Raw genomic sequence first — 12,097 nt, forward strand, 5'->3', positions numbered from 1 at the left:
GGTCTTCCAACTCTTTGTTCTCTACACAGTTATCTGTAACAATAATCATACACTGCATTTTGAAAAAGATAAGCAGAAATGATCTTGCTGGCAAGGCTCAAGGTGGGAGCATGCACTTGGGAGTACTGATTTCTCCAATCCTTGAAAAGATGAGGGAAGAGGCCAATCCCTGCTTAACTGCCCACCTCTTCCTCCTCCTCCATGTTTTCGGAAACTTCATTTCCACCAGGGACAGCATCCCCGCTGCCTCCATTCACCTCTGGCTCCTGTTTGGCTTTCTTTGCATCATCTTTCCGGGGGCTCTCTTCTTCTGGTTTCCTCTAAAGATATAATTGTGAAGACTTCACAAATGTGCTTAACGTTTTTAAAAATACAACTTACAAAACACTTCCCTGTGGTACAGTAGGACTCACGGCTCCGTCTCTCCACCTAGCCACAAGGGGCAGATACCAATTTGTATTGCGCAAAATAAAATTGGTCTGTCCCAACATATTCGTTGAGACTCCTGACTAAAGGAAAAGTAGTGTAACTAGGATGAGGAGCAGAGATGTGAACATCTGGGGCTGGGTACAGCTCAGTGGAACAGCACTTGCTTAGCACTAGCACCACACAATACAAGTAGAGAACAAGAGATGTGTATAAATTCCAGTACATGAGCCAGGAAACAAAGCAAGAAATAAAGAGACTCCCCACCCAGAGAAAAGAACTGTTGAAGTAACAAGCAGAAGAAGGCAAGCAGGAGTTCATGTATCAGGTCTCTGATGAACAACTTCTGACAAAGAAAACCTACTGGCTTCCAAAATCTGACTGATCTTCATAGTCCTTGGGCCATAGGAGTTTTCTAAATGAGGTAAACATTCACATGAAAATTTACCTTCTTTCTGACAAGGTGGGAAATATCAGTTACACAATTTGATGAGGAAGCACCATCTGTTGGTTTTCTACTGGCAATCTGACCCAAAAAAAAAAAAGGCTTTGTTAGCAATGTACAAACTATTGAGACAATCAGTGAGGCCTAATATTAAGTGACAAACACCTGAATGAATACCCACCATGGAAACTGAAGAACCTCCTCCACTACAAGTGAAACCTGAAGTAGAACTCTCCACCTGTGAGAAAGATGACAAATTCAAGTAGGTTCCCAGAGAGAACCCAGGTCACTCAGTTTTATAACAGGTACCCATCACAATAGCTGATTAATAACACTTGAAATCCTAATGACGGCCATTTAGTAGGCAAGATCTTTCACACATTTGGGATTAAAAGCATCATTTATCCATATCGTGTCATCTCAGAGATAGAAATAATAGCTTATATTTACTAAGCAATTCCTATTTGTGTGGTACTATCAAGAGTACTTTACACATAGATACTATGATCCCTATTTTACAGATAAATCAACAATGGCAGAAAAATACCTATGGTCATACAAACTGCACAGACAGAATTCCAAAATAGACAGTATGAATCCAGGCAGTCTAGCTCCAGAATATTTGCTAACCACTGTACTATTTGACAGGAATAAGTAGATGAATTCTCATATTCTCTCTGACCACCAACTACCAGAAACCAAGTTCCTAGCAAATGGAACATTAACAGTACCACAAATGCTATTATGAAAACTTTAAAAAGAAAATGAACGGACCAGTGTAGCTTTCAGAGCCAATTCAGCTACATTCCCACTATGCTGGGACTCTTTCGCATCTTCTATTTTCTCTCTAATTTCAGGTAGTAATTCCTTCAACTCCTCAATTTCTTTCTCATATTCAGTAGATGATCCTTCAGCCTCCTTCATCTGTTCATTTAGTACAGCTACAAAGAAGACGCATAAAAATTACCATAAAAGAATTTTTTTTTGGAGAAGGGTCAATTGCTGGTAGCAGCTTCTACTCACCCATTCTCTTCTCAATGACTTCAATAGATTTGTTGAACTGTGCCACTGCCTCATCATACTGAGAGTTATATCCATAGGCCAAACCAAGCTGGTAGTGAGTTTCTGCAAGAAGACGATCATGGGCTTCTAGATAATGCTCTTGCAGGTTTAGGCAAGCCTGGAACTCCTCCACAGCTTGGATATAGTTCTCTAAGAAAGAAGAACAAGAATTGCCAGCACTTGTATGAAGTAGTTGCAGAATTCAGACCTGTTCTGCAGGAATATACCCATTTTGCTTTCATTTTTGTTATTATCTACAGGACCCTTGGCTATGTAGAATGACAGAATGGCTTTTTAAAAGACCTGACAGGTGCTGGGCTTGTAGCCCAGTGGAAGAGCATGTGCTCTACACATTTGTGAGGTCCTGGCTTTGATTCACAACACCAAAAAAACAAAATCCTACTGAAAGATCAGAGTTATTAATTAATTAAAAGATTGTTCATTGGGCTGGGGATGTGGCTCAAGCGGTAGCGCGCTCGCCTGGCATGCGTGCGGCCCAGGTTCGATCCTCAGCACCACATACAACCAAAGATGTTGTGTCTGCCGAAAACTGAGAAATAAATATTAAAAATTAAAAAAAAAAAAAAGATTGTTCATTGTTCTAGGATCATAGGAAACTCAAACCTACTATATTTTCAATGTCAACTACCTAACTATAATCAATCAAGCTGAATTACAGAGAATCTATTAAAGGAGGAATGGGAGAGTGAGGGACGTTAGAAAGTAAAATGAAAATGCATTACCAGATTCAACACTAACTTCTCCAAGTTTAAGATGTGCCTGTGCAGCATAAAGCTGGGCTTCTTTAGTTTCTTGCCTAAAAGAAGGAAACTGATTAGAAATCTTAATAATACTTGTCTAACCCTAATGGCTTTCTATTTATTTTCAACCAAATTCCCATCCTAAGAAGCAACAAGAGTTTTACCTTTTAAAAATGATCTTTGCTAAGTCCAGCATATCCCAAGCAAGCTCTAGGTTCCCAATCTCCTCTTCTTCATTTTCTTGAAGAGACTAAATATCCAAATCATTGTTATTAGGCATAAGTATAAGACAAGCATTTTTCTACAGTATAAATCTAAATGTATAATCTATTATGACTTGAAAAAGTTATTTGCAATTGAAAAATTCAGACTTTCTCCCCAAAAAAATTTGCAGAATGGGTAAAAAAGTTTTCTCTCCTGATTCTCTTTATGTCAGTAATATATTGGATACTGTCATAATAGACAGGAAGCCCTAGGAATCAAAAGATCTGTCCATGGCCGTGGGCACTGGGCGGGGGGAAGTATTGGGGACTGAACTCATGGATGCTCTACCACTGAACTATTATCCATCCCATTCTTTTTATTTTTTTTAATTTAAGACAGGATCTTGCCAATTTGCTAAGGCTGGCCTTAAACTTGCAATCATCCTGCCTCTATCTCCTGAATCATTGGGACTACAGGTACTTGGCACCCAGCTCAGATCTGTCCATTCTAAGCATGGATAGAGTCCTGATTCCTTACCAGGAGTGGGTATCTACAATAATCATGCCTACAGGTGTTAACGACAATCCTATAATAAGAGCAGATTACAGTATCAAACAATAACTTACCTTATTTTCAAGAATTGATTCATTTGGTGTTTCTTCTGCCTTGTCATTTTCTTTATCTTCCTCTTCTGAGCCTTCAGTTTCTACAAGCAAGAATTCCTCATTATTGAGAACGTTAACTAATGATACCTTCTGACTAGTCAGAGATTCCAGTAAACATCAGTCAACCTACATTTTGAGACAGGTTAGGCTAGATTCTAATCCAGTTAACATCTGATCTGATTCTAAAGTCAGTGGTTTCAATCTAATTCAAGTTTAATCTAGACTTAGAATGTGTAACCTTACAGTGTATGGGTTAGACCTTGACAGTTAAAAGCCTAAAGCATTTCCTTGTAAAAGTTAACCTAAATCATTCTGAATGAGACTGACTTAGATACTGTCTCATTGGCTAGAGGCTCCAATTTACTCAGTCAAAAGCAGATAGAGGCCTCAATCAGTGTTTCTGGGGTCTTTAGGTGACTCGTTAGACAATACTAGTAAGCTCAGAAAATACCAAAAGCTAAATTATTCCAGTTCATTCAGAACAAGAATATGCAAGAGACTAGCTTTCCCACAATAAAGCTGTGGAAAAAAAAAAAGCATAGCTCTTACCAACTCTTGCCAATGAGCACGCCACAGACTCCAGCCAGCTCAAGCACACAGAATTTAAGTGAGCAAACCAGGTATTTTAAATGATTCCATTTAAATTTGTAGTCATATCAACACTATTTCCTCATATTGAAATCCACTCATAAGTCAACTGCATGAAGAATACATTCTCAGTGATAAGATAGCTTAAACTTCAAAATGTTGAGTGATTAGAATGGGCTTTCTGTTGTTACAATTCATGAATTGGCTTAATCCATCTCTCATTTTTTTTTTAAAAAAACAGTCTCAGGTTGGTTTCAAGCTCCTGGGCTCAGAGATCCTCCTACCACAGCCTCCTGAGTATCTGGTATTACATGCCCATGCCACCAGCAAAAGATCTCAAATACTGTCTCCTAATAACCTAAATACAGCAATTAGGCCTTAGAGCCAAGAAGTCAGGTTAAAGGAGTTTTATCTAAAGTAACAGTGGTTTATGGTGGAAAACAGGCACAGAAAATTCCTATGTATTAAAAATTATTGTAATGAACTAAAGTCCTCTAATAACTACACATTACAACCTAGTTAACAGTAAGCCCTATTTTAATCTGGAAGCTCACTTTTTTACCTTTCACAACAATACCAGTTCATCTACAATAGTCACCACCACACACCATTAATGATAACTTCTGACTAGTCAGGGATTCCAGTAAATATCAGTCAACCTACATTTTGAGACAGATGGGTACAGGTTTACTTCCCTAAGTTTGGACTACATAGTGGTTTTGCTGACTCTTTCCATCCTCCAGCAGAATATCTAAGACAATGAAGTAAAGCTACAAATTTCTTATCAATTCAAAAAATTAAACTTCGTCTTCCCAATTTGCAGAGAAATTAAATTGACATTGTTATTATTTTAAAAATACTTTTTTAGTTGTAGGTGGACACAATACCTCTATTTTATTTTTATGTGGTGCTGAGGATTAAAGCCAGTGCCTCACACATGCTAGGTGAGCACTCTACCACTGAGCCACAATCCCAGCTCCAACACTGTTACTTTTTAAAAATTATCTGTTATCTGTTCCTACTAAAACCAGCATGCTAGACATCTAATTTAGCACAAAATATCTTAATTACTTGGAATTTTACAAATTGAGAAACCTGGACCTAGCTATCTTTATGGGACGGTGGAGAAGGAGCTAGGTTTTGTTTTTTTGGTATTGGAATTGAACTCAGGGACATATTACAACTGTCCCAATCTTTTTTGCTGAGGCTAGCCTCAAACTTGCAATCCTCCTGCCTCAGCCTTGAGTCACTGGGATTACAAGACATGCACAACTGCACCTAACTATAAACTAGGTTAATGAGAAAGTTAATACTGTAAAACATTTCCCAACCCAGTAAGGTATACTCAAATACTAATGACAATGCCCTGATATCCTCAGTATATAAATTTGTTAAAAATATCTTCCACGCTTCTTTGAAAATAGAACACTATTTGTGATATGTATAGTGCATCCTTCAGAGAAAAAGAAATGCTACTTATGACCATGTAGCATCCTCAAAACATTATGGGCACAGAGTACAACCAGAAGAATAAAGACAAAAAGGTGCTAATTCTTGAGTGTTCTGGAACTCCCACAGAAGTCAAGTACCCACCACAGGTTGGTCAGTAGAATCCATCTGAACACAACCAAGTTTTATGCATACAATTTAAACTTCTGTTCACATACCAACCACATCTAACATGACAATCAGGAAAGATGAGACCAGTTGTCTTTATCAGGAATATGAAAACCCCAAGAGGTAGCAAAGTCAAGAGGTGGTAGGAAATGTGGCTTTAAATTTTTTATTTTTTAGGTGTAGGACACAACACAATGCCTTTATTTTTACGTGGTGCTGAGGATCGAAACCAAGTCCCATCCGTGCTAGGCGAGCACTCTACTGCTGAGCCACAATCCCAGCCCCAAATATTTATTTTTTTAGTTTAGGTGGACACAATATCTTTTTTTCATTTTTATGTGGTGCTGAGAATCAATAAATCTTTCTTTTATTAAACCAGGTACTGAACTCAGGAGCACTCAACCACTGAGCCACACACCCAGCCCTTTTTTGTATTTTATTTGGAGACAGGGCCTGAGTTGCTCAATGCCTCGCTAAGTTGCTGAGACTGGCTTTTCAATTCGAGATCCTCCTGTCTCAGGACCACCATGCCCAGCAGGACTTTAATTTTTTTTTTTTTAGAGAATTTTTTAATATTTATTTTTCAGTTTTTGGTGGAAATACAATATCTTTATTTTTTTGTGTGGTGCTGAGGATCGACCCCGGGGCCCACACATGCCAGGGGAGCACGCTACCTAAATGAAGAGAGAAAACCACATTCAAGATCTGTGGACCAGGGCTGGGATTGTGGTTCAGCAAAGATTTGTGGGCTAGTGATTTGTGTCTCAGTTATATAGCACTTGCCTGGTACGTGTGAAGCACTGGGTTTGAACCTCAGAACCACATAAAAATAAATAAAAATAAAGGTATTGTGTCTATCTACAATTTTTAAAAAAAAATAAACAACAAAAATCTGTGGACTAGTGTTGTCACATAAAGAGGAAGAAAGCACAGAAATTAGCTGGACCCTAAAGCCAGACTGAGCACCTAGTCCTCTCTATTGACTAGGGCAAATTACTTCTTTCTCCCATTTCTTCATCTATAAAATATGGGACTCTCTACTGTCATTTATAAGTTATCTGCCACAAAACCACTAAAATACCACTTTTTAAAAGTGCGAGGGCAGGGGGTTTACGGTTCAGTTGCTAGAATACTGAGACTTTTGAAGGGATTTTAAAAATGTGACCAGAATGTTTCTGATAAAGAGACAGGGCGAAGAGAAGGGGTGAAAGCTGCCTTCTTCAATATGAGGTAGTGTGGAAAGAATAGTATATTCAAGGCATATCTAGTACTACAGTCTTGACCATAAACAAGTCACATGACCTTTATGCCTCAATATAAGTAGAGTGTAATATTCTCTATTGAGTGGTATTGTTTTAGGGTAAGGAGAGGTGCATGCCTGTAATCTCGGCTACTCAGGAAGCTTGAGGCATAAGGATTGCAAGTTCAAGGCCAGCCTCCACAACTTTGTGAAACTCTTGTCTCAAAAAGAGTGGGCTGAAGATTTAGATCAATTCCCAGTACTGGAAAAAATGAAAACCTGAAGATAAATAGTATTATTTTAGAATTAGAAAAAAAAAAAAATGAGTTGTAATGATGTTATTTACAAACTGATAGTTTATCAAAGTCCATAAGAGAAATAGAAAATCTTTCCAATGTTTGATCACTAAGATCAAGGACTAGGGGTGCACAGCTCAGCAGTAGAGGAAATGCCTGGCATATATGAAGCCCTAGGTATGATCCTCACTACCATACCAAAAAAAAAAAAAAAAAAAAAAAGAAAGAAGGAAAAAGATCAAGACGTGAGAAGTTTTTAAAAGTTGAATAATTCAGTTCTGCACTTCTTCCCTAACTAATTCCTAATCCTTGAAAATTAGCCCAACAGAGACCCAGCAAGCTATTATAACCCCAACTACTCAGGAGGCTAAGGCAGGCAGTTTCAAGTTTGAGACAACCCCCGGCAATTTAACAAGACTGTAAAACAAAAAGGGTTGGGAATATAGCTCAGTGGTGGAGCACTTGTTAGCATGTGCGAGGTGCTGCATTCCTATACCCAATATCACAAAAATAAAATTTTAAAGAGAGAGAGAAGCCCAATGGCATTACCATTTAGCCAATTCCCTTCTGGTTACTAGCATGTGCTGGTTGGAGTGCAGAGGCTTGCACACAGGTAAAAGTAGTTTACCAGAATAATCTCCAAGAATGAAAAGATGGGACTCTGAGATTTTTCAACTTAAGAGTACTCCTGAAGTAGTCTGGCAATTTTAATGAGTAATAGCAATTAACTGGAATATACCTGTATTTATTAACACCAATGTTAGATGAACCTTAAATGCAGCAGAATCCTCAAATAATAGCACAACTTAAGTCAGACGTGCCAATTACTAATTAGGCTTATGTATCTTGATGAGAATGAATCACAATTAGACATTTAATAACACTATAGAAAAGCATTCATACTTGTTAACTTTCTAGGTAACAAAAGTTTTAGTTCAGCAGCCAAAGCAAACATGAAATGAGGAGAGAAAGCAGCAAGAAGGCTAACTGCTAAAGTTTTTTGTTGTTTCTTTTGACTAGGAGAAGGACTGTTTTAGCAGTGTCAGTAAATCTTTAAAGATTTTCTGAAGACTAAAGGAGAGATGCCAGAATTTTTTTTTTAAACTCTGATAGAACATTCAAGATTAACTGCCTTCATTTAAATGGCATGCCTGCTTAAATGTACCAAATTCAGTGGATTCTACTGCTGTTCCAGCTTCCTAATGCAGAGAAAAGAAACCATGTGAACAGTACATTGTGAACAGTAATTTAAAAATCCAGAGGCATGCAAAGTGAACATCCATTCAGCATTCTCTGCCAGCCTAGCCCACTATTTCCTTACCTACCCCACCCCCTCATCCACCTTTTCCATTCTTTTATTGGCTAGTATGGTACAAGTTACTGATTGCTAGCCAAGTTTCAGAAATCACAGTAAAAGACCTATTTTGCAGTTAATAAAAGCATTAGTTTATAAGCCAGCTGAAGACAACTTGCTGCTTTTTATTTAACTTGCTCAACTTATCCCAACCTTCTTAAACTAATCCCATTTTCATTTTAGCCCTTTCCTAATCCTAAGGCAGACGGAAAATCCTGAATGGAAGGCTGACTTTTACCCATTATTATTAGTGAGTCAAATCCAGAATGTACTCCACCCACTGCAGCTCTTGCATATCCCGGTTACCTTCACCCTCTTTCATCTGTTCTTCTCTCTCTTCTGTCTCTTCATTAGCAGCTATCTTAACTTTGTCTTCAGGTGTTTTCTCTGTGGCCCTCTGGGCTACCTTGGTCTCAACCCCATCTCCAGCTGCCCCAGACTCTTCTACAGGCAGCTTAGTCTCCTCCTGGCTAGGAATTAGCTCCACCCTGACCTTCTCCTCTACCTCTGAGCCATCTTTTGTTTCTGTCAATCTTTCTGCAGAAGTCTTTGGTTCAATAGGAGTCTGATCTCCTGCAGCTGACAGTCCATTGAATGCAACATCTTTAGAGAAAACGGTGCCTTCCTGCCCTGGCTTCTCAGAGATCTCTGATCCAGCCTCTGCAGCTGAGACCTCTTCAGCTTCTGTTGTCACCACCTCTGACTCTTCAGCAGAATGTACTTCTTGCTCTACCAGTTGCTCAAGGACAGCCTTTCCTGGGTCATTTTCAGAGGTAGCTACTGGTTCCTTTACTTCATTCCCACCCACATCCACTGGCTTGACTGTTGGCTCTACAGATTCTGCTTCTACCTCCACTGCAGTGCCCTGCTTTTCTAGAGTCACTATAGGCTGCTCTTCTGAAGCTTCCTCTGGCTTCTCCCCTATACTCACAATTACTTCTCCCTGCTTCTCCTGACCTCCTTTTTCTCTGCACTCTTCTTTCTCAACTTCAGTTCCAGAAACTGATTTTCCTTCCTCAGCATCTGATGCTTCCTGTTCTGGCTTCTCAGAAGTGACCTCAGGTTCATTCGGTCCTTCTGGTGCTGATGCTCCTTTTGCCTCTTCAGAAGTTTCAGTTAACTGATTTGAAGTCGAGTCAACTTTTTCTTGTAACTTCTCTGCAGGCTCACTTATATCCATATCTTCTCTTCCACCCTTCTCCATTTCATTCTCCTGTTCTTTACCAGTTTCAGGCTTTGCCAAAGACTTGCATTCTGATTTTTTGGCTTCTTTTTCTCCCATGGCGTCATAAACCTGTTCTCTCAACTCTTCCCTTGCTTCCTCTACATGGTTAAAGAACATTAAGCATAAACATGTCTTCGAGTTTAATGATAAAAGCATAAATGGAAACTAAAAACACATTCCCTTAAACCCTCACATGGCCTGGTTTAAGATTTAGCAGATGGCCTAAAAATTTTTATCTGCCCCCTTGAGAAAAGCAAAGGAAAGACAGTCTCAGCTAGCAGAGTTAACTTAATGCAAAGGAAACCAAAGCACATTAAACTAGATACTCTATTATTTTGCTGTGAGCATTCTGATTACCAGTTAGGTAAAAGATGCCAAGCTTTTCATTCTATTTTAAACATTTCATTCTATTTTCATTCTATTTTAAACCTCTACCTGATTTATAAAATGCTATTAGCCAAACTCAGCTGAGAAATATTCAATTTTTCTTAAACACAAGAAATGTAAAAGGGCTCCAAAAACATTACTTTTAATTGAACTTTACAAACCATTTTTTAAAAATATACATTTAATGTCTTAATATTTAAAACACCTATTTAAATGACCATATTTGTTTAATAAATTAAGTTATCCTCTCACAAAAGCCTGCTGTCACTTTCATTAATGGGCTACCCCCATTGCAGTCTCTACCAGATGCAGGTATAACCCCAAGCATCTTAGGAGAGACCAGCCAGGGCAGGGAGAGCCCTATTTCCATCACTTGTATACAAGATACAAGGTGTCGCGTCTCTTAAATGTCATGTGCAACTCCACATACCATCTATGTTATCGTTATTTTCTACCAGAGACTCATCTTCTGTTTTTTCTTCTTCTTCTTCCACATGCACACCTTCCAAGGCATTTCCCAACACACCATTCTCCATTCTAGGAGAACAAGAGGAGAAAGCACCAAAGGTTTAACAGCTACAACCTAACGATGTAGCCTACATTACAAAAGCAACAGACAAGTAAGCAAGTTCAGGAAATACAATACTATACATATTCCCATGAAAGGCAATTATCCAAACTTCTAATATAAATTAAGGCTGCAAGAATGCTGAAAGAAATGAGTACACTGCTCATCAAGCCACGTGAAAAGCACTATGAGTCCTATAAAAATAAGACATATTCATTCTTTTTTAAAAATTCATTCTTTTAAAACAGAGCCATAAGTAGTTCCCAAACTTTCATCTACCCCACTTCTTTAGATAAACACTAACACTCTGGCAATAGTTTCACAGCAAATCAGAGTGCTCTAATTATTACAAGATAACAAACTTACCAGAACTGAGATTAAATAAATGACACATCATTTGCTTGGCTGCATATCCTCAATATACTTTATTCTGGCTAATAAATTCTGGTGAATGATATCCAAAAACTTTCTAACAGAAAGACTACTTGGGATTGTTATTTACTAGATATCCTCACATGCTACTTACTTCAAACTCCAATAAGCCCTTATTCAATGACTGTTTTGAGCTAGTTTGGTGCTTTTAAGGGTTTATTATTCTATACTGAACTTTGATCAATTATTACCCATTCACAAATGAAAAGATCTTTGCTTCTAATGATCACAAGTCAAACTTCAATTATTCCTTTTTTATTTTTTTTGGTACCAGGGAATCAAACTCAGCAGCACTTGACCACTGAGCCACATCCCCAGTCATAGTTTGTATTTTGTTTAAAGATAGGGTCTCACTGAGTTGCTTACTGTATTGCTTTTGCTGAGGCTGGCTCTGAACTCACTATCCTCCTGTCTCAGCCTCCCAAGCGGCTGGGATTACAGGAACATGCCATTACATATGGCCAGTAATTTTATTCTTTAAATCGTTACAATTTCCATCAATATTTCAAGCTCTTTCATAACCCACTTTTCTAGGTAAAACGTGTCTAGCTTACTCATGTAAAATCACAAAGCTAGTAAACAATCTTAGCAAACAAGGAAACTTTCATTTTTAAATAGATCGAAGTTATACAAAACATTCTACTAATAAACTAAGAAAAACATACCTTGCTAATTCCAATAGTGATTTTCCATAGAAAAAGAAGGCTTCTCCACATTCATTAGCAGTTTCTCCATACTTCTTACCTCTACAAAAATAATAGACAGCTAAAATCTGAATGTTATTATTTTTTTAAATATTTTTTTTTAGTTATAGTTGGGCATAATAG

At 38.1% G+C, this 12,097-nt stretch overlaps 1 protein-coding gene across 4 annotated transcripts in view; it reads right to left on the bottom strand.

The window, feature by feature from the left end:
- LOC107141821 (nuclear autoantigenic sperm protein) overlaps positions 1-12,097 on the bottom strand; it is a 30,976-nt gene that overhangs the window by 280 nt on the left and 18,599 nt on the right. For 3 of the 4 annotated variants that reach the window (XM_015485074.2, XM_048815463.1, XM_048815464.1), the window contains exons 4-14: positions 11,936-12,016; positions 10,701-10,807; positions 8,965-9,981; positions 3,525-3,604; positions 2,859-2,944; positions 2,677-2,750; positions 1,895-2,083; positions 1,646-1,812; positions 1,053-1,109; positions 875-952; positions 186-320 (exon numbers count right to left, since the gene is read on the bottom strand). In XM_015485074.2, coding sequence (XP_015340560.1) covers positions 186-320; positions 875-952; positions 1,053-1,109; positions 1,646-1,812; positions 1,895-2,083; positions 2,677-2,750; positions 2,859-2,944; positions 3,525-3,604; positions 8,965-9,981; positions 10,701-10,807; positions 11,936-12,016 — 2,071 coding nt within the window. The remainder of the gene's footprint in view (positions 1-185; positions 321-874; positions 953-1,052; positions 1,110-1,645; positions 1,813-1,894; positions 2,084-2,676; positions 2,751-2,858; positions 2,945-3,524; positions 3,605-8,964; positions 9,982-10,700; positions 10,808-11,935; positions 12,017-12,097) is intronic. The other variant, XM_015485075.2, reaches the window with a different exon arrangement.

The sequence above is a fragment of the Marmota marmota genome, unplaced genomic scaffold (genome assembly GCF_001458135.2).
Source record: "Marmota marmota marmota unplaced genomic scaffold, marMar, whole genome shotgun sequence".
NCBI lineage: Eukaryota > Metazoa > Chordata > Mammalia > Rodentia > Sciuridae > Marmota > Marmota marmota.